This window comes from Bemisia tabaci, chromosome 3 (assembly GCF_918797505.1).
Source record: "Bemisia tabaci chromosome 3, PGI_BMITA_v3".
In the NCBI taxonomy this organism is placed as follows: Eukaryota; Metazoa; Arthropoda; class Insecta; order Hemiptera; family Aleyrodidae; genus Bemisia; species Bemisia tabaci.
Window position 1 is genome coordinate 3,452,611 of NC_092795.1, and position 22,189 is coordinate 3,474,799.

The window sequence follows — 22,189 nt, forward strand, 5'->3', positions numbered from 1 at the left end:
ATTTTATTCACAACTCTTACTAGATGCATTGCATTAAGCTATGAAACTGGAGCTACTACTAACTTTGAGATTAGATGAGAAGCAAGGAAATAGTAAGATAAATTGTTTCATAAAGCTCGTAGAATCGTATTAAAGAAAAAAAGATTAATATACTTACACATGTAAAACAAGTGGAAAAGTCATTTCTTCGTATTCTTTTAGACCTGGGGGTAGTAGTAATTTTACTTGAGCATGAAAACCACTTTCTAATTCAACCTGTAAAATAAGGAAAGTAAAATTAAAAAACAAACAAATTAAATGTTTGGTATAAATTAAGTGTTTTTCCAAAAACTTTGGACAGAAATATTAGCATTTAAACGTTCAAGGTCAGTAGATGGGAGATTTGCTCACATTGTTGACGAGTCAGGTCAATTTTTAACTTCACACATCCATCATGTAAGATGCCGCTAAATTTCAGGCCGATTCAATTTTTGAAAAATTTTGAGTTTATTTCCTGATATTTTGAAGTCTGCTCTACGAGTTGATAGCAAAAACTTTTGTTTTGAATACGGAGAGAAATTTTGTTCGCTAAGGCCCCCAAAAGATTTTGGTTTTTATTGCCGAAGGATTCAGGTGTTTCCACCAAAACTTTTGAACTTTTCATGACAGCAAAATACTCTGAGCGCAGTCAACAGGCTTTGATTGATACACCCGAACTTTTCAGCAATGATAATAATTTGTTCAGATAACCACAGTTTCCAAAATTCAGTAGATACTCAGAGAAATTTCTCTTTATGAGGATGAATGGAATTGCTTTTCAATAAAAAAAGTGTGAGCTTACTTGCATCAGTTCAATCATTAGAAACCCAAGAATTAAATATTCTTTTTAAGTCTAAGAGAAAAGAGAAAATTGATCGAGGCAGCTACAGAGCAGCTAGAGTACAGAGAGTGCAAAACATGTGCTATGTGAAATGTTAATGAAAAAACAAAAAATATATTGCTTTAATTTGCTGCTTGTCTATTGGTCCATTCTGTACCACCGTCAAAAAGTTTATCTACAAGGCTTGCTAGTCCTTAAAAATAACTTTTTTAGTCTACCAAAAGACAGGGGTGCAGAAAATGCTCGATCATGCGTCCTGGCAAGCGTGTGAAACTATAAGGAGGCCCTAAGAATGAGGCAGTTTCGTAAAAATTTGAAAGGTCAAAAATCAAAGGGAAAAAAAGGGTAATCACTTTTAAAATTGGCGGGAAATTTTGTAGAGTGTCAATGAGCAAACTGTGGGAAGCTGACGGGTGGACAGACGAGTGAAAATGTTGAAGATTGAGGGATTCTGCACCCCTGTCACATAATGACTCTTAGTATGGTTGTCGTGAACAGAGCTTTCTGCTTTTCGTATGATTTTCTCAAAAGTATTCTTCAAAAGATTTCACGTTATAATCATACCTGAAACATCTTAATCTGGGGAATGGCCATTTTAGCATAACGGTCGGCAATAGCGCTATTATTATTAAGGCTAATCAGTCTTGCATTTCGAATGGAATCCATGAGCACAACAACTGGTACACCTGGACCTGAAAAACAATTTCAATAGCAAATGAATTATTATACTTTTACACTCGATCATGTGTTATACCTGCTCATTAACGTACATCCTACTTTGAAAGTATAAAAATGAGCAAAGAGATACTTGGATAGAGATAAGTTAGTGGTAGGGGGAAGTGGTAAAATTAGACATAATATTAAGTTGCTGATGTCTCTTCTAAAGGGAATACACCATTGTATTGAATCCAGATTCTATTTTCAGGGTTAAATCCTGAAACCAATTTTAAGAGGTAAAAGGTACTGAAAGCATTGATTCGCTGATTTATACTCAGCTTGTCAAAGTTTAGAAAAAACAAGAACTAGGCAAGAAGCCAGCTTCTTAGTGTTTTCCCTGTATGCCTTCTGAGCACAGAGAGTATAGAGGGATCCCTATCCAGTCAGGCTGCTAACCTTTTATACTCTCTGTCTGAGTATGAGAGATACTGATTAGATTTGTATTGAGTCAAATTCGATTAACATCTTTGATAATACTACTGTGGTTAAAAAGATAAGGTTACTTATTTTTTTAGGGCAAGTTGGTGGGTACTGCCACCTAGAATACTTTACAAAATGCCACCCTTGCTGAAAATACTCAAAAGATACCATAAGAATTAAGCCCCCTGATAGGAGAATATGCCATTTACTTTCTACTAATTCAAAAAAGTCAAAAGAAATTTTTGTGATTTGAGAAAGGTGAATTTAAAGCAGAGATCTTAACATATGACCAGAGTGTCTGCTAAAATTTTATTCTGGGTTTTTCTGATATTTTCTAGATTTTTCCTAATATTTTCTTGATATTCTAAACAAAATTTTCTGATTTTTGCCCGAATAAATTGACACTTGTTTGATTTTACAAACCGACGTAGGTATTTGATGAATTGAATAACATGTCCTACTTTTGCATGTGCTAAACTGCATGTAGTTGAAAAATGCTTGATGCACTTGGAGATTCACGATTTTTCCTAATGGTATCATATTTCCTGATATTAATCGGTGGACACACCGATAAATAGACGAGGAACTTGGATACCAATAAATACAACAGATAGAACAATAACTGTTAAAGCTTACCTAGACATTCTAAAATATAATACTTTGAGTTTGGACTAAAATGAGCTCTGTTGAAAAGACATGGGTTTGTTTTCTGAGTTGGGATAGATGTGTTTGTTTCTGTTTTCCTTTTGTCGAACTTCAAAGAGCCAGAAACTAGGTCGTCTCTCCAGATGCTCGTTTCCAGAAGATCTAATTTTGGTTCAGTTTCATTGGACGCTTGATTTGGAGTTGTTGATGAAGTGGAGGTACTGTTCATCTCGGAGGCCGGACAAGTAAGACACATAATGACAGGGTAAGAGGTACTGCTCGTGTTATCTGGTACTTTGTAGATATGCCTTTCTCCTGGCCTACCATATGGAGCAGCTTCAAAATACCTGCAACATTGTGTTTAAGACAGTTACAAGAGAGTAGTTTCTGCTATGTCGATTGAAATACATTCAGCAGAAGGGAATAAAACAGAAGGATTACAAAGTTTTCAAAATCGTGCAATAGGCCTCGACAAAGTAGGAGTTAAAGCACTACGTAACATGTAAATACATATAGGTCGCTTTATAACACTCCCTCGCGCTCTACGACACCTAACCTCCACTGCTCTCTGTCGAGCCACAACTCTTGGGGCATTGAGCACCTTAACATTTCTGCTTCAATCCCCTCCCTCCAACCTCTCATTGGGCAAACTCTGCGCTTTCTCCCAGGAGGAACCCAATCAAGTACCTTTTTCGGCAACTTGTCTCCTGCCATTCTCTGAACATGACCATACCAAATGAGTTGTTTTGTCATAATGTCATGCACAATGGTCTGTTTGGCATCCATGATCTCCTGTACTGTCTCATTCCTGACACCATCCTTTCTGGACATACCAGCAGATCTACGCCAGAAGTCCATCTCTATTGCCTCTAAAACCTCCCCGGTCCGCTGTTTCATCGGGCATACTTCACACCCACAGGTTACTATGCTCTTGACAAACGCGTTTTAGATCATTCTTTTGTTCTCTTTGGAGATCCTTTGGCCCCAAAGGACTCCATTTAACATGGCAGTTGCCATACCACCCTGCATATTTCTGTTTTTGACGGCCTGGTCCAATCTTTCATCCTGGGTCGCAAAAACTCCTAAGTATTGGTGAATATCGCAGCTTCCAATTTGCCGCCCAAATGGAACCAATGGTCTCAACATGGACCTACATAACATGTTTTCTCTTCGAAATTTGATGAAAAAAAAGGATTAAAAAAATGGGAAGTCTGAAAATTATTTCCTTAACAAAATATAGGGGTTTGCAATCAACAACAGTTAAGTTTGCAAATTTACAAATGACGTCATGTTTGATTCAACTTCCATTTGGACAACACTTTGCAATTGGGAACCATAGTTTCTAGCTCATCTGTAAAAACACTTACGTGCATAGTGATACATTGTTTCTAAACCAAGCCAGAAATTATAGTTGGTCCTTCCTAATTGCAAAATATAGTCCATTTGATCTGCCTTAAAAATACTTGTTAAAACCTCGTTCAGGAGTTGGTTTCCGAACTTCTCGTTGTATACATAATTTTCTTTGTAAGATTTTGAAGAGGAAACATAAACTGTTTTCTTCTAGTTCAGACCTTGTCTGGAGATACATTGTTTATTTACTTTAAAATATACTAAATATATGCACAGTTGTACAGAGATACAATTCCAGTGATCATTATCCCTTAGTATTAACAATTTTTTAAGAAAAAAAATTAAAATCATTTGCTATTTAGTGCATTTTATTAGATAAGATTAAGATCCGCAATTTTTACAACACTTGCACTGATTCCTTTCCGTTATATTTGATCCAATTGAGAAGCCCCTCTTTAATTTCCTTGATTTTATCCATCTTTCCCAATTTTGATTTTTTTCCTGTATTTTTTTTACTGCTCATTTTCCATCAAGGAAAAAACATGATACAGTGATTTGTCAACAAGATACACATAACTGATTAGGTCGCAGAGATTGCCACAATTCTCTATATGGACTGCATTTTGCAATTTGGAACTATAGATTCTGGCTCATCTGAAAAAAGACTTATGTGCATAGGGGAACCAATGGCACATACGTTGTTTTTAAACCGCGTCAGAATCTATAGTTCCAAATTGCAAAATGCAATCCATATGTACTAGGTATCGAATGAGAAACAAACACTTCCCAAGAAACTCAACTTCTACAAATTTCAAAACAAAAACCTTCACAGACACACATCAATGACCAAAATGCAGAACAACATATTTGGATCGCGATGTTTCTTTCTGCTAAATTTTTATTTTTTTAAAGAGAGACAAGTTAACTTTATAGTTTGAAATTCACACTGATATTTTGCTGACAAGAGATGAAAAGTCAAGGAAGGTTTCAAGAAATTAAGATGATGGGTTTTCCAAAAAAAAAATATGAAAGGAAGTCCAAAATCATCGAAATTGGGGATACAAGGTTTCCTCTTTTGGCCATTAATATAATTCAGGCTGAGACAGAATTTTCATCAATTTTATTCCCATTAACATGGAAAAATGATCTATAAAAGCGCATAAATGCTTCGTTAGAAGTGACAAGATTACGTAATTACAAATACTAGAATATAAATTATAAATATAATAATTGAGTCTTACACAAGTTTGTTTTCATGGTCCCATGATAAAAGTTTAGTGACTACGAATTGAGCATGAGTTACTGAAGTGACCACCTGCGTACTAATATTTACATGGCAGACGTGAGTAAAATAACCGGCACTCCCATCTAGAACAGGCAGCAGTGTCATGAAACCTGTTCCATCAGGCGAAAATATGATCGTGCCGTGAGGTTCCAGCCATCCTTCTTCCGATCTCTGCGTGTGAGACTGAAAGAAAAGATCACCAATTTTAAACACGCAAGTAAAAAAATCAAGCAGTTTTTGGGCTTCAATGAGTGCCAATCACTTACTACGCCTAAAAATTTCAGTCATGGCACGGAATGCAGCACAAGAGTTTTACATTTTTTATTTCTTTGTTCCAGTAGTTCAGCTGAAATCAGATAAATTTTCACCGAAAGGTTCAGTTAATGAGATCTGTTACAATCTTAGTTCGATGAAATGAAAAATCGGTAGCATCTATTGAGAAAATTAAATGAGCATTTGCACGATAAATGTTGAGCAGTCACACAGTGCGTATAACCCACACAGCATTGAATTTCGATCACAGCCCAATTTTGTCTCTCCTCTAACATGAGGGCATTTCTCAATTGCCGCATGAGCCACAGGAAGCATTTTCTGTGTAAAGCAGGGTTCGCATGAAAATTGAGATGTGCCCTTACATCAGAGGGGCGACCACTTGTGAAGGAACAACCAAAGTTACTGCTTCAGACGGCAAATTTCAGAGATTGAGCAAAAATTAAGCTGATCCACGAGCAAAAAACTGTTAATTGAAAATTGTGGATTAGGTATTGCAGGATCATAAATAATAGGTAAAACTTCAAACAACAACTTGAAAAACACACATTTCATGTTTCGGTAGACAAAAACCAAGTTACGTTAAACTTACATCTTCGCAAGAGGCAGTATTCACTGAACATATTTGTACGACTGAGAGATTCTGTCTCCTACTCAGCCATACAACAGCTAATTTGTTGTTGGATGACCAAGCGACATTGATCAAATACGGCTCCCTGAAAAAATTAGAAAAAACCCACAGAACATAAAGTCATGTTTAATCCTAAGAAAGAAATTAACTGCTATGGAAGGCTTGTTTACAGGTGAAAAATTTTAAGGCAAGACCTGTCATTGGTGTGGCGCAGCCTCCAAACTATCTGTTACCAGCCTTGCAGTGATTTCAAACTTTGTAGTCTATTGCCACAAAAAAGAAGGGAATAAAAAAAAACGGAGGGTACAGAGCGAGACCAGGTGAGGAACTCAGTGTATTCCTTTCGGGTTATTTGGATTTGGCGAGCCTGCGGGTTGATTGAATGCGCCGATATCCTGGAGTTTCAACCCTTCAAGGATATCCTTGACGGTCACTGACTCACCCCTAAACTCCTACTTTTTAGACTGAAGTGTTGCTCCAGATATAGCTGGGATTACACTTCTTGAGGGCTAAGCCTGAGTCTTTCCCCCCTCATGTCTAGAGAGAAACAACTAGAAGCTTTCGAGTGCACATTATTCACATTATTTGGCTGGTCTCAAACTTTGTGTCAAATAGGTATTTTTTGATCATCCTTTAACTAAAGGTTTGCCGATATGAGAAAGGGCGACACAAGGGAAACTTTTACCTGTTTCAGTTTGCAACTTTGTAAAATTTTCATCCAATTTTCACACTGTCACCAAATTAGGATCATTATTACATTAAAAAGCTGTTCCTTGTTTATTGCCCCTCTATCAATAAAATCAATGGAAATTTCCCGGTGTGCCTACCTAAAAATTCTGATAGTTTTCTAAAAGAAAAATCAACGATCTAAAATTTCAACACCATGTTTGAAGATGGACTTTATCTCATCTATGAAATAGAAATATTCATCAAGAAATACTCACTGAGGATCATTTTCGAGTATGGTGGGTTTTTTGAATCTGACGTGAGCAGAATCTCGGGATGACAAATCGACTAGCCATACTGTTGCAGTAGGATTTATGGTGCCAGCCTGTAATCGTAAAACAAACAAAAAAAATTACCTTTAATTATTCACAAAAGTAAAATCGAGAGATGACTGATTCATAATCCTGCTAGTCACAATGGATGCAAAAAAAACCACTACCTAAAATGGAGAATTCATCAGCACACGCCTTCGGTCGGTTCAAGCAACAGGTTACCCACTGACCAACTGACCAAGCTCCGTTGACATGATAACACAAGATGCCTAAATGATTGAAAGGAGAACGCTTTCATGTTCGACAGGAAAATCAGTGACATTGGTGCGTAAGTAGGTACAACAGATGTAAGTTCGGTTTCAATGTCGGACATGTACTCATTATTATTTACCTGGGGCAGAGAGGAAAGCGTTTATAAACCGGCGAATTCGCATAATAATAATAATTTACATTCGACGGACACATTTTCACTAGTTTGCCATGGAGTCTTGAAGCTGAAGTTGAAGGGGAATGCGATAGTAAAACTTAGAGTACAAAAAATAAAAACAATTCATGAATTAGGTTAAGCCATGTTATGCTTCCACGCGGGGAATCTGTGACGCGAGGGGGGGGGGGGGGGGGGGGGGAGTGTCATGGAGCTGTATTGGAATGGGTATGGTATACTCCTAAAATGAAGGCGTTTTGCATTTCGAATCTAGAATGAGTATTTGATTTTTTTTAAGAATAACGCCTCCGTATTTGTTGACCGCAGAGAAGAGGAGAAAGGAAAAAAAAACTTTAAAAAATTTTGAAAATTTCCAGATTCAACTCATAATAATTAGGTAAGAGATCAGTGTTTGTTAATCACGATCCTAGGAATTCAAACTTCCCACTTGTTTAAAACCAAAAAGAAACCAAGTCAAAATGGTCTTTCAGAGCAATCTCTCATTCGGAAAATAATTATGATCACGTAGTTTCATAAATAGCGCATCGCATGCCGCACGCTCAAGTTGCATTGCGAGCTGTAACCGCGAACGCAAACGTAAAGAAAGCCAGAGCGCCTTCCATTTTTACGTATGCAACACGCACATCCATAGAGTACGAATAGTTGTATCACGGCGCCTTGATGAACGTCGCATTCGCATCCTGTCATTATTTCTCAAGACATCAATTCTGTCGCGATGAAGAGGAACGCAGTTTGATCCATCGGCTGTTATCAAGTTTCCCGAATAAGGTTTTAGGGATGTTCGTGAACATTTATCTTCTAACTCCTCCGAGAATTGAATCTCGCAATTGAGGGGCTTGGAAGACGACGCGCATAAGTGCAGTTTTTACTATTTCGGAAAAAAAAAGAGTTTAAAGTTCTGCATTTCACTCAGGTCCATATAGTGCTCCAAATACATTCAAAATTTACAAGTTTTTGTCTCATACCTTCATGAACGTCTTCTGAAATTTTCAGCTCAGTTGAGTCAAATTGAGACCAGCAGTTGAGTTGAAAGTGACGGTAGGTCGCACTCATCCCGCGTCCCCTCCACACGAAAAATGCACTTATCCAATTCGCTGTTTTCTCCGCGTCAAATGACTTCCAGGCATAATCGCTCGGTATTCCGATAAACCTAACCCTCAACTACCAAAAAACACGCACGACTCAATTTTGATCAAAGACATGCTGCCGAGCACACGATCTTACTTTTATTTCCATCCTTTCTTTTTCAACATGGAAAAACACGAAAAATGGTCTGGATTTCTGTTTATCCTTCGCATTTCCTTCCTGTTGTTATTTACTGAGCTTTTATTAGTAAGGTCCAGCCCGTTCTCATGTATCCAATCTGTTGAAAATTTGGAATACAAGTATAACGAGCTATGACACGCAGCTGAGGCGGCTGGACTCTAATCTCTAGTCCAGAATTTTTAAAACTGCACTTGGGCGACTTGTCTTCCAAGCCCCTCAATTGAATCTCTGAACATATCCGAAAATTCCGAGGAAATGTACTCATAACTTCCTATGAAAATAAACATGTTGTCGGGGCCATAAAATAAATATTTTTTGTAGAAAATCACTTAGTCCCCTTAAGGACCCATCGCCAAAGTGATGATGCTGAATTTTACCAAAGATCGGGCAAAAGTTAGGTATCTTTTTTTTTTTAGAACACCTATCCGAGTAGCACGGCGAACAGAAATATTGAAATAAAATTGCGAATGTAATAGAAGTTCAATTTTTTATCATGAAATTTCATTAATTTTAAATAACTAGGCCTGCAATAATGCCGATTTTATAACATCAACAAAACCAGTTCCATGTGTCGGAAAGATAGCGATGGTGAAACTCCCAAATCACGTATCTCGGTTTGGGGCGTTGCAGACTTCCAGTCATAGGTGCTGTGTTTTTTTAATGGAGAACTACTCTACGTCAATCCGTAAAACACTTCCGTGATTTTATTCACTCTGCGAGGCAAATTCTAAGAAAACTTCAAGGAATGATGTTAGTTTGTTCACCTGCAAGAAAATTAAACAAGGCCTGAGATATTTAAACCCTGCACACGAGATACGTGGTTTGAAAGTTTCATCGTCTAACGCAATTTGGAATACGATGAAAAATTAAAATTTACTTTATCTTCATTGCAATAAAGTTCAATGTGAAAAGTTCCTTCAATCGGTGGATAGGCAACATACACAACACTTTGACGTAGGAGCAACAATTTTACCATACGACGCACAGTGGATCGAGTCAATAGGAGAGGTTTGTCATGAATTTTATTTACAAAAACTGCAAATTTAGATGTTTATTTCTTGAGATTTTAAAGTTTGGGAGAAGCTTCCTCGAGTAAATTTTACGAGAAATTCGATGGTGCCCCTTTTCAGACCTCCGCGTTTTTCAATAATGGAGTTTTGGGCTTTGGAAGTTTCAAAATTTTGTCCGACCTCTCCCATTGACTCGTTCCATTGTGCGACGATGAAACTACCAGACCACGTATCTCGATTGCGTTGTTTAAAAATTTCCGCTACCATATCAATTTCTTGAAGAAGAACAAATCAATATTTTTTGAAATTTGTACAGAGTGTTCTTCGCATAGAGTGGAAAAAAACACGGACTTCTTCAAGAATTGACGTCGACTAGTTTCCTTTTTAAAAAATAAAGTATGGTAGGAAGTCTACAGCCAACCGATGTATGTTGTCTGTTAGTTTCACCGTCGATATGTAACTGCAAATCATTGGAATTTGTGCACTCGGGTTATTTTCTTCCACAGAGATAACCATTTAACCCGGCAATAGAGCGTTGACGCAGAGAAGCGTGCACGATTGCATAACGCCTAATAAGCAGGGGCATCTAAGACAATAATCGCGGGGCGAAACGTTTACGGCGCAGCACTTGTGGCTGCCAAACCGCAGGGATAAATCAAGCCTGATCCCCAGTGACAACTCTGATAATGTTGGATTTCCGCGCCCCATTTGGCACCCCCGTCGCGGGTTCCCGGCGGGTCAAAAGTATTTGCGCGCGAAAGCAGTCTCGACGGGGTAAGCTTTGAATAATGTTATTCAAAGCGACTTAAAAAACGAAACAACGGCGTCTTGTATGTGCCGCCTCGTCTCGCGCCTCAGAGTCGTCTGCCGTCCCCAGGAACAACGCCGTGTAAACACTCAAATGTTGCCAAATTTTCCTTTGATTAAAGATCAAGCGTTGTATGTATAGTCTCTCCTTAAACGATGAACCACTAGACAAGGTAGGAATTTAAGCATTCTGATACATATTTTTTGGCCAGAATTTCACGTAGAACACGATTCTTGCATCGAAAATTACTGAGAACAACATCTAACTAAGATATTGACGTTTGTCTTTTACGTTGGTTACGGGAAATTGTAATTGCTCGGTCACAAAAAACGCAATACTCTACGTGAGTCGATTCGCGCCTTACAACGCTTCTGGCAGGCTTCTCAATCGAGCATTGTTCGGGTTATTGTTCAAAGTGCAAATAATTTGCTCCAGCTGAGCCAAAGCGTTAAGATTGAGGTTCCATATTTTCTTATCGCACAGAGTGCAACGGTAACGTTTGGTGTGCAATTTGACTCACGAAGACTACAGCGTTTTCATCAGTGCGAGGTTTAAATTCACGCTTCAAGAAACATTAAAATAATACATCTTGGTTAGGAATATCGCATTCAGTAATTTTCGTTGCGCGAATCGTGTACATTCTACGTGACATTCGTGATATGTCGTGACATTCGTGACATGTCGTGACATTCTACGTGACGTGATATTGTCCAGTGGTCTATTATTTTCCTTGCGAGAACCCATTTCGTTTATGAAGTGATCGAAGACCGTAATTGGACTACATTTTGGAATTTATGAACTATAAATTTCGGCCCAGTTTAAAAACAGCATATGTGCCATTAGTTTCCCTATGCACATAAGTGTTTTTCTTTTTCAGATGAATTAGAATTTACAGCTCCAAGTCGTTCCTCACGCAGCTCCTTTCCTCGGGAGGCTCCAGTGGGTTTATACTAAGGTTTCAGAGGGTTTAAAGATACTCACAAAATAGAATCAGAAAAAGATAATTTTGCCAATCTTGAGTTAAATTGCAGGAGTATACCTAGATATGAGTCCGGTCCTTGAAAGGGATCACTTTACAACAAAAAATATTTATTTTTCATCCCTCGATAGAATATTCTTTTTTTAAGGGAAGTTGTTGATAATTTTCCTCGAAATTTCCAGATACTTCAAATTAAATTACGAATGAAATTCTCTGAAAAATTGGAACGAAAATGGTTGCAAGTTTCCCTGAAAACTCGTTTTAAATCAACGGAACTTAGGCAACGTCGGATGACTCAAAGTCAAAGCACGGCAGAGTTGAAACTCTTACAAAGAACAGGATGTGAATGCTACGTTTGATCAAGGCGCCGTGATACAACTATTCGTACTCTATGGATGTGCGTGTTGTATACGTAATAATTGAAGGCGTTTTGGTTTTCTTCACGTTGGCGCGGTTACAGCTCGCGGTGCGGCGACACGTGCGGCACGCGATGCGCCATCGATGAAACCAATTCTATAATCCTTTGCGAAATGATGCAGATTCTCAAGGAATGTCTGGATTTGGTTTATTTTTGGTTTTAAACAAGTGGAAAGTTTGAATTCTCAGGATGGTTATCGACAAACGCTGAACTCTTATTCATGGGTTGAATCGGGTAGTTTTCAAAAAGTTCTTTGTCTTCTCATCTTTCTCCTCTTCTTCCTCTTCTACATTTTCGTCTTATTCTTTTCCTCCCCTCTTTTTAATCTGAAGATTGCAAATGCGCCCCCATCCGACGTATGCGTTTTTTTGAAACTTTTCATGTCAGTATGACCTTGTTTTATGATTCCGCCCGGTCACAGCAAGTCTCAGGTCTAATAGGTCCTAGTCGGTCGGCGAGTTGACGACGGTAGATAGGCAATATGCTTAAATTCGTACTTTGTTTGCTGGTCCATTCCCTGAAAATGTCAGTGGCTAAAAAACGCTTTCACATCTCCGAAACGATACAAATTTCTTACGAATTTATGCTAAAGGGAACGAAAGACGGGTGAGAAAGAAGGAGTGTCCTCGTCAGACCTCGGGCCATTAGAATGAATGGGAATTGTAAAGCACCAGTGACGTCAGCGGCGACAAAGGAGATGACCTTCCGTGGATCTGAGCCTTTAACTCATAAGCCCTGTCCACAACGCTCTGATCATATGCCCACGGATCTTGAAGTAGCATATTTTGGCGCTTACTTTCTTTAGCTTTAATGTAAAATCCCACTTTTCATTTTGCCGAAAAGACCACTTTTAGCAGAAAGGAACCAAGCCACATCAGTTGTTGCCGAATTTAACTGGGCAATTTAATTTTTCAAAAGGGAACGTTTGTGCAGATTCCTTTGAAAATTAATAATTTGCTTTGTACTGAGTAGAAAATTCACTGAGATTTGCGCAAAAATCCGTACAATCGTTTTTATGTAAAAATTATATTGCCCAATTATTAAATGAATCAGTGAGAACGAAAATACACCAACTCGAAAAAATGAAAATAATCAAGACACACACAAAACTGCACAGAAGGTGACGAAGTTAGTCTAAGAAAAAGACGTTTGGTGTCGAAAGACAAGTACTTAAGGACACTTTAAAGGTCCAAGTTGGAACAGATGCGCAAACTTCCATGACCTTTATGAAACTGACTGTCTTCAATGAAAATTGAGCACTTTTGAGTTACCGAGTAGGTGTGTTTTCGTTCTCACTGATACAAATTTGGCAACAGCTAATGTGGCTTGGTTTCTTTTCTGCTAAAAGCGGTACAAAAGGAAGCACGCCCACTTTTACATTGTTTTTTCTGCAGCTTGCATGAGCACGCCCCACAGTGCAGTGTCCTTATGGCGCGTAGGGACAAAAATCATAGCTCGCAGAAAAAAGCACATAGAGATGTGAAATTTGGTATGAGAGGTCCTGAACATATAGACTATCGTTAGATGAGGTCAAATTTTGTTAATGACACTTTGGGGCGGGAGGAGGGGGGCGGGAGTACTGATACTTGAAGGCGAGTGTTTGGGCGGTAGAGACCGAAGCTCAAAGACAGAAAGACATAGAAAAGTGAAAGATATGAGACCTCCTATACATATGTGCTATTGTCGGATGGGGTCAAACTTTCATAATGATACTCTTGTAGCGGGGTGAGGGGGGCGGAAGCAGTGATATTTGAAGACGAACGTTTGGACGGTAGGGACAAACATTTTAGTCCGAAGTCGGTAGCACAAACAGAAGTGAAATTTGGGTGCGACCTCTTCTACCGATAGGCCATCGTTAGATGAGGTCAAATTTTTTAAATGACACTTGCAGCGGGGAGGGGTGGAGCGGTCACAAAGTTACTAAATAGTGAGCGTTCGGGCGGTAGGAACTGAACTCGTAGCTCAAAGACGGATGGACATAGAGAAGGAAAATTTGACATGAGACCTTCTATTCATATAGTCTATCGTTAGATAGGATTACATTCTTAAAGCAGCACCTGGAGGGGGGAGGGAAGGCTGTAGCAATTATAGAGAGATCGATTCTGGTCGGAAAAAGACGGTCATAGCACATTCCCCATGAATTGATCTGAAATTACTGGTTAACAACAGGCCTTGTTACGTTTACCCAGATTAAACCTTTTTAACACGTATTATATATTTTTTTTAAAATTTTTGTGTGAGAAAAAAGTCGCAAAAACAAAAAGTGGTCAAAAACTGTGATTATCCGAGGGAAAATCGGCTATTCCGAAAAACTAGAGGACGATGCGGAAAGACGGATAGAATTTTCGGGGCGAGGGGGGGGGGGTATGTGTTAGAGTATTGTATAGAATGAACATAATGTCTAATAACCACATGTGTATGTAACTTTTTTTTTTCTTTATCGGAAAGGAATCATAAAGTTCGCCTTAAACAGGGGCGAATATGCAGTTCAACGAGTATACCCAATTCCCGACTTGAGGTCACAAAACCGACGATTCCGTCGATTTGGGGCAGTTTGTGGCTTAAAACTAAACATATTCTGAATCTGGAGGGTACTCTAAACAACATATCAAAAAATTGCGTTGATATATTTTGATATATTTTTTTCTGTTCTTCTCCTTATATTTTAGTTCAAAACCTGTCAAAGATCTCTCCTAAAATGTTGCAGGCTCAAGAAATAATGTAATAATGACTATAATTATGCACAGTGATGCATCGTATATAAAGGGAAGATGTCCCTTAACTTTTTAGTCCATCGGTTTTTCACCAACATTCTGCGATCAATTTAGTAGAACTTTGATATGAGAACATTGTGTTTTTATGGAAAAAGAATTTAGTTAAAAGTGTGAACAAAGTTATGTCGAAGCTGTACACTAATTTAAATCTATGTTTAAAGACATGGTCATTAGCCAAATGCCGCTCAGTGCGCGCCTAAGCCCTGACTTGAGGTCACAAAAATGACGATTCTGTCGATTTGGGGACTTTGGTGCTAAAAACTAAACATATTCTGAATCTGGAAGGTATTTTGAACAACATATCAAAAAATTGCGTTGATATATTTTGATATATTTTTTTAATCTCTGTTTAAAGATATCACATCTCATTTATCGATCACGTAGTTGATTTCTGACATGAAAGGACGGACACCATAATTGTCGTTAAATTTGAGGTCCAATTGAGTAGAAATCAAAAAGATTATGGATTTGAAACATTATCCTAACAACTTATCAAAAAACACGGCTGAACTCATGCATGCACACTGGCTCTCTTTGGTTTCCCGTATGGTTGTTATAAAAACAAGCCAATGTGCCGCGCAGTGCGCGCCTAAGCCCTGACTTGAGGTCACAAAAATGACGATTCCGTGGATTTAGGGGTCTTTAGGGCTAAAAACTAAACATATTCTGAATCTGGAAGGTATTCTGAACAACATATCAAAAAATTGCGTTGATATATTTTGATATATTTTTTTAATCTACATTTGAAGATGCGTATATAGAATAAATCGCATTTTTGGCATCATCAACGGAAGACCGGACTGAGAGGCCCTTAATTTAAGAATTTAAAATGATCAACATAGTTTTTGTATCGACAAACATACCTTATACCTAAACATTCTACCTTGTTCCGTTCTGAGATAGAGTAATTTCAGTTATCACCCGTCATAACATATGATGCCCGCTGCTGGATCTCTGCTACTTGTGCATCCGCGCAGGTTCCGTGATTTCCCCTCCCCCTCCCTCCACTCCAGTAGCGTTTTCATGTCAAGAATCTACCAATTTTTTCTTCCCATCCATCCATTTCTTCAATCCAGCGGTCATTTTTATTATCCGACAAAGTCGAATTTTCGATTTTTGTCCATGGGACACTGCACTGTGCGCCCCATCTTTCCCATCTGTCTCTGGTTCCCTCTAGCATAAATACGTCCATTTCGTGGATATATATCCGTCAACATGAAAGGTGTTGATAAGGCGTCTTTCCTTCGTTTTCCCCTCGGATGAGCGTACTCGGTGGCTTGTATCTGCCGGATTTGCAATTTGGCGTGGGGCGGCGCGCGGCGTGGCATGGCGTGGCAATCAACTTCAAATTTTTCATAGCCGTCCTCGGCATGGCACCCGCACCGGCACACAGTGAATCGAGTCGATCAGAGAGGGCGGACAGGAAGTTTTTCACTATAACTGAAAAATTTGATGTTTAATCGGTCACATTTTTACTTTAAAGGGGTGGTTCTCGAAGAAAATTTCACGAGAAAACCAATGGAACCATTTTTAAAATCTAAAAGTTTTGATTTTACGGAGTTATAAGCTTTTAAAGTTTCCAAATTTTGTCCGACCTCTCCCATCGACTCGATCCACTGTGCGGCACCTCGTCGACGACGGCCGTGTCGCTACGTGCAGCAACTGGGAAATACAGCAATAAGCGGCTGCTGCTCCTTGTTCGCTCCCCAGCAGCCGCGTCCTAATAAATGACCGAAAAACATGTTCTCCGTTCCTCAAGTCCCGACCCGAAATAAGCCACCATTCGCGAAGGTAAGAGAAACGAAAGAAATGCTCCTCAAATACAGACCACCTAAAATCATGGTCAGTAAGTTGGAAATGTAGCCAACGTGCGTTAAGATCCAGACAACTGGAAATCTCAATACAGAGGGAAAAAGTTCATTTCAGTACAATTTTCCCTCAAAGAGATACGCTGTTCGGTACAACACTTCTTCGACAAATGCATTCCCAGTTGTTTGGGTATTTCAAGGCACGTTGGCTAGGTCTCCAACTTACTGTCTATACTGCCGTGCTAAGAAAAAACGCCGTATAAACATTCGAGAGTTGCCAAATTTCCTTGGATAAAGTGTTTATTTTTTTAAGGAAAAATTATGAATATTTTCCCTTGAAATTTTCATTACGTACAAAATCATCTGAAAAATCGAATGGAAAATATTAAAAAGAGTCTCCCAAAATAAGGTCAGACTTTCGCCCCCTTTTCGGTATTCGATTCGACCATCGAACCAAGGTTTAGGAGGAAGGTTATAACAACAGAAAATTTCGGAAAAAATTTTAAGATGAGTAAAGGAACCGTTTTCGAGTTACGGGTGAGCAAAAGGGTCAAACTCCGGCATTATTCTTTGCAATTTTCTTGTTGAATTGATGTATCTACGGGGTTGTAATCGTTGTTTACACATGTTAAACAAACCAGTCTCTACGTATTTTTACAAGGAAAATCGAGTTTTCATGTTGACAAGTCGATAAATCGATCGGTTATATCAAATTTTTAAGATTCTTTACAGAAAATCGACGATTTTTAGGGATTAAAATTGTTCATTTTTGATTTATAGATGAATAAATGCACCTAATATGACTGGAGTACACTGTCACCTACGTATTTTTTCTTCCAGAAACGATTTTTAACGTTAGCAAGTCCTTATATCAATCGCTTATATCGAATTTTTGCAGTTACTTAGGATAATCAATGATAAATTGGCACTAAAATTAGTTATTCTCCATCCGAGAACAATGAAACTTTGGGTTAGAACACATTTCCGGTCGGGTCGATTACCAATTGACTCAAGTTTTCGATTGGGGCACCTTCCCAGTAAAGTAATAATTATGATTTTCGATATCCGGTCATGTAAAATTTCGGGTGGATAACGAATCCCGTTGATTCTGATTTCCAGTCGGTCAGCTTTCCAGGTGCCAGAGGCGCGGCTCCCGCCTTTGGCTCCGTAGGGGTCAGGGGGCGGACCCCCGTCTTTGGCTTCCTAGGGTTCAGGGGGCTGACCCCTTCCCTTGGCTCCGGAGAGGTCAGGGGGCGGACACCCCTCTTTGGCTTCCTAGGGTTCAGGGGGCTGACCCCTTCCCTTGGCTCCGTAGGGGTCAGGGGGCGGACCCCCGTCTTTGGCTTCCTAGGGTTCAGGGGGCTGACCCCTTCCCTTGGCTCCGTAGGGGTCAGGGGGCGGACCCCGTCTTTGGCTTCCTAGGGTTCAGGGGGCTGACCCCTTCCCTTGGCTCCGTAGGGGTCAGGGGGCGGACCCCCGTCTATGGCTTCCTAGGGTTCAGGGGCTGACCCCTTCCCTGGCTCCGTAGAGGTCAGGGGGCGGACCCCCGTCTATGGCTTCCTAGGGTTCAGGGGGCTGACCCCTTCCCTTGGCTCCGTAGGGGTCAGGGGGCGGACCCCCGTCTTTGGCTTCCTAGGGTTCAGGGGGCTGACCCCTTCCCTTGGCTCCGTAGGGGTCAGGGGGCGGACCTCCGTCTTTGGCTTCCCAGGGTTCAGGGGGCTGACCCCTTCCCTTGGCTCCGCAGGGGTCAGGGGGCGGACCCCCGTCTTTGGCTTCCCAGGGTTCAGGGGGCTGACCCCGTCCCTTGGCTCCGTAGGGGTCAGGGGGCGGACCCCCGTCTTTGGCTTCCCAGGGTTCAGGGGGCTGACCCCTTCCCTTGGCTCCGTAGGGGTCAGGGGGCTGACCCCTTCCCTTGGCTCCGTAGGGGTCAGGGGGCGGACCCCCGTCTTTGGCTTCCTAGGGTTCAGGGGGCTGACCCCTTCCCTTGGATCCGTAGGGGTCAGGGGCGGACCCCCGTCTTTGGCTTCCTAGGGTTCAGGGGGCTGACCCCTTCCCTTGGCTCCGTAGAGGTCAGGGGGCGGACCCCCGTCTATGGCTTCCTCGGGTTCAGGGGGCTGACCCCTTCCCTTGGCTCCGTAGAGGTCAGGGGGCGGACCTCCGTCTTTGGCTTCCTAGGGTTCAGGGGGCTGACCCCATCCCTTGGCTCCGTAGGGGTCAGGAAGCGGACCCCCGTCTTTGGCTTCCCAGGGTTCAGGGGGCTGACCCCTTCCCTTGGCTCCGTAGGGGTCAGGGGGTGGACCCCCCTCTTTGGCTTCCTAGGGTTCAGGGGGCTGACCCCTTCCCTTGGCTCCGTAGGGGTCAGGGGGCGGACCCACGTCTTTGGCTTCCTAGGGTTCAGGGGGCTGACCCCTTCCCTTGGCTCCGTAGGGGTCAGGGGGCGGACCCCCGTCTTTGGCTTCCTAGGGTTCAGGGGGCTGACCCCTTCCCTTGGCTCCGTAGGGGTCAGGGGGCGGACCCCCGTCTTTGGCTTCCTAGGGTTCAGGGGGCTGACCCCTTCCCTTGGCTCCGTAGGGGTCAGGGGGCGGATCCCCGTCTTTGGCTTCCTAGGTATCAGGGGGCTGACCCCTTCCCTTGGCTCCGTAGAGGTCAGGGGGCGGACCCCCGTCTATGGCTTCCTAGGGTTCAGGGGGCTGACCCCGTCCCTTGGCTCCGTAGGGGTCAGGGGGCGGACCCCCGTCTTTGGCTTCCTAGGGTTCAGGGGGCTGACCCCTTCCCTTGGCTCCGTAGAGGTCAGGGGGCGGACCCCCGTCTATGGCTTCCTAGGGTTCAGGGGGCTGACCCCTTCCCTTGGCTCCGTAGGGGTCAGGGGGCGGACCCCCGTCTATGGCTTCCTAGGGTTCAGGGGGCTGACCCCTTCCCTTGGCTCCGTAGGGGTCAGGGGGCGGACCCCCGTCTTTGGCTTCCCAGGGTTCAGGGGGCTGACCCCTTCCCTTGGCTCCGTAGGGATCAGGGGGCGGACCCCCGTCTTTGGCTTCCCAGGGTTCAGGAGGCTGACCCCTTCCCTTGGCTCCGTAGGGGTCAGGGGGCGGACCCCCGTCTTTGGCTTCCTAGGGTTCAGGGGGCTGACCCCTTCCCTTGGCTCCGTAGGGGTCAGGGGGCGGACCCCCGTCTTTGGCTTCCTAGGGTTCAGGGGGCTGACCCCTTCCCTTGGCTCCGTAGGGGTCAGGGGGCGGACCCCCGTCTTTGGCTTCCTAGGGTTCAGGGGGCTGACCCCTTCCCTTGGCTCCGTAGGGGTCAGGGGGCGGACCCCCGTCTTTGGCTTCCTAGGGTTCAGGGGGCTGACCCCTTCCCTTGGATCCGTAGAGGTCAGGGGGCGGACCCCCGTCTTTGGCTTCCTAGTGTTCAGGGGGCTGACCCCTTCCCTTGGCTCCGTAGGGGTCAGGAGGCGGACCCCCGTCTTTGGCTTCCTAGGGTTCAGGGGGCTGACCCCTTCCCTTGGCTCCGTAGGGGTCAGGGGGCGGACCCCCGTCTTTGGCTTCCTAGGGTTCAGGGGGCTGACCCCTTCCCTTGGCCTCGTATGGGTCAGGGGGCGGACCCCCGTCTTTGGCTTCCCAGGGTTCAGGGGGCTGACCCCTTCCCTTGGCCTCGTAGGGGTCAGGGGGCGGACCCCCGTCTTTGGCTTCCCAGGGTTCAGGGGGCTGACCCCTTCCCTTGGCTCCGTAGGGGTCAGGGGGCGGACCCCCGTCTTTGGCTTCCCAGGGTTCAGGGGGCTGACCCCTTCCCTTGGCTCCGTAGGGGTCAGGGGGCGGACCCCCGTCTTTGGCTTCCTAGGGTTCAGGGGGCTGACCCCTTCCCTTGGCTCCGTAGGGGTCAGGGGGCGGACCCCCGTCTTTGGCTTCCCAGGGTTCAGGGGGCTGACCCCTTCCCTTGGCTCCGTAGGGGTCAGGGGGCGGAGCCCCGTCTTTGGCTTCCTAGGGTTTAGGGGGCTGACCCCTCCCCTTGGCTCCGTAGGGGTCAGGGGGCGGACCCCCGTCTTTGGCTTCCTAGGGTTCAGGGGGCTGACCCCTTCCCTTGGCTCCGTAGGGGTCAGGGGGCGGACCCCCGTCTATGGCTTCCTAGGGTTCAGGGGGTTGACCCCTTCCTTTGGCTCCGTAGAGGTCAGGGGGCGGACCCCCGTCTATGGCTTCCTAGGGTTCAGGGGGCTGACTCCTTCCCTTGGCTCCGTAGAGGTCAGGGGGCGGACCCCCGTCTTTGGCTTCCTAGGGTTCAGAAGGCTGACCCCTTCCCTTGGCTCCGTAGGGGTCAGGGGGCGGACCCCCGTCTTTGGCTTCCCAGGGTTCAGGGGGCTGACCCCTTCCCTTGGCTCCGTAGGGGTCAGGGGGCGGACCCCCGTCTTTGGCTTCCCAGGGTTCAGGGGGCTGACCCCTTCCCTTGGCTCCGTAGGGGTCAGGGGGCGGACCCCCGTCTTCGGCTTCCCAGGGTTCAGGGGGCTGACCCCTTCCCTTGGCTCCGTAGGGGTCAGGGGGCGGACCCCCGTCTTTGGCTTCCTTGGGTTCGGGGGGCTGACCCCTTACCTTGGCTCCTTAGGGGTCAGGGGGCGGACCCCCGTCTTTGGCTTCCTAGGGTTCAGGGGGCTGACCCCTTCCCTTGGCTCCGTAGGGGTCAGGGGGCGGACCCCCGTCTTTGGCTTCTCAGGGTTCAGGGGGCTGACCCCTTCCCTTGGCTCCGTAGGGGTCAGGGGGCGGACCCCCGTCTTTGGCTTCCCAGGGTTCAGGGGGCTGACCCCTTCCCTTGCCTCCGTAGGGGTCAGGTTGCGGACCCCCGTCCTTGGCTTCCTAGGGTTCAGGGGGCTGACCCCTTCCCTTGGCTCCGTAGGGGTCAGGTTGCGGACCCCCGTCTTTGGCTTCCCAGGGTTCAGGGGGCTGACCCCTTCCCTTGGCTCCGTAGGGGTCAGGGGGCGGACCCCCGTCTTTGGCTTCTTAGGGTTCAGGGGGCTGACCCCTTCCCTTGGCTCCTTAGGGGTCAGGGGGCGGACCCCCGTCTTTGGCTTCCTAGGGTTCAGGGGGCTGACCCCTTCCCTTGGCTCCGTCGGGGTTAGGGGGCGGACCCCCGTCTTTGGCTTCCTAGGGTTCAGGGGGCTTACCCCTTCCCTTGGCTCCGTAGGGGTCAGGGGGCGGACCCCCGTCTTTGGCTTCCTAGGGTTCAGGGGGCTGACCCCTTCCCTTGGCTCCGTAGGGGTCAGGGGGCGGACCCCCGTCTTTGGCTTCCTAGGGTTCAGGGGGCTGACCCCTTCCCTTGGCTCCGTAGAGGTCAGGGGCGGACCCCCGTCTTTGGCTTCCTAGGGTTCAGGGGGCTGACCCCTTCCCTTCGCACCGTAGGGGTCAGGGGGCGGACCCCCGTCTTTGGCTTCCTAGGGTTCAGGGGGCTGACCCCTTCCCTTGGCTCCGTAGGGGTCAGGGGGCAGACCCCCGTCTTTGGCTTCCTAGGGTTCAGGGGGCTGACCCAT

General features: G+C 44.3%; 1 protein-coding gene across 4 annotated transcripts in view; it reads right to left on the reverse strand.

The window, feature by feature from the left end:
• The window catches only part of LOC109043284 (inactive dipeptidyl peptidase 10), a 445,954-nt gene that overhangs the window by 11,457 nt on the left and 412,308 nt on the right, over nt 1-22,189 (reverse strand). For all 4 annotated transcript variants that reach the window (XM_019060431.2, XM_019060429.2, XM_019060428.2 and 1 more), the window contains 6 exons: nt 7,122-7,228; nt 6,139-6,262; nt 5,233-5,459; nt 2,633-2,988; nt 1,424-1,551; nt 158-255 (listed from right to left, as the gene is read on the reverse strand). In XM_019060431.2, the coding sequence (XP_018915976.2) occupies nt 158-255; nt 1,424-1,551; nt 2,633-2,988; nt 5,233-5,459; nt 6,139-6,262; nt 7,122-7,228 (1,040 nt within the window). The remainder of the gene's footprint in view (nt 1-157; nt 256-1,423; nt 1,552-2,632; nt 2,989-5,232; nt 5,460-6,138; nt 6,263-7,121; nt 7,229-22,189) is intronic.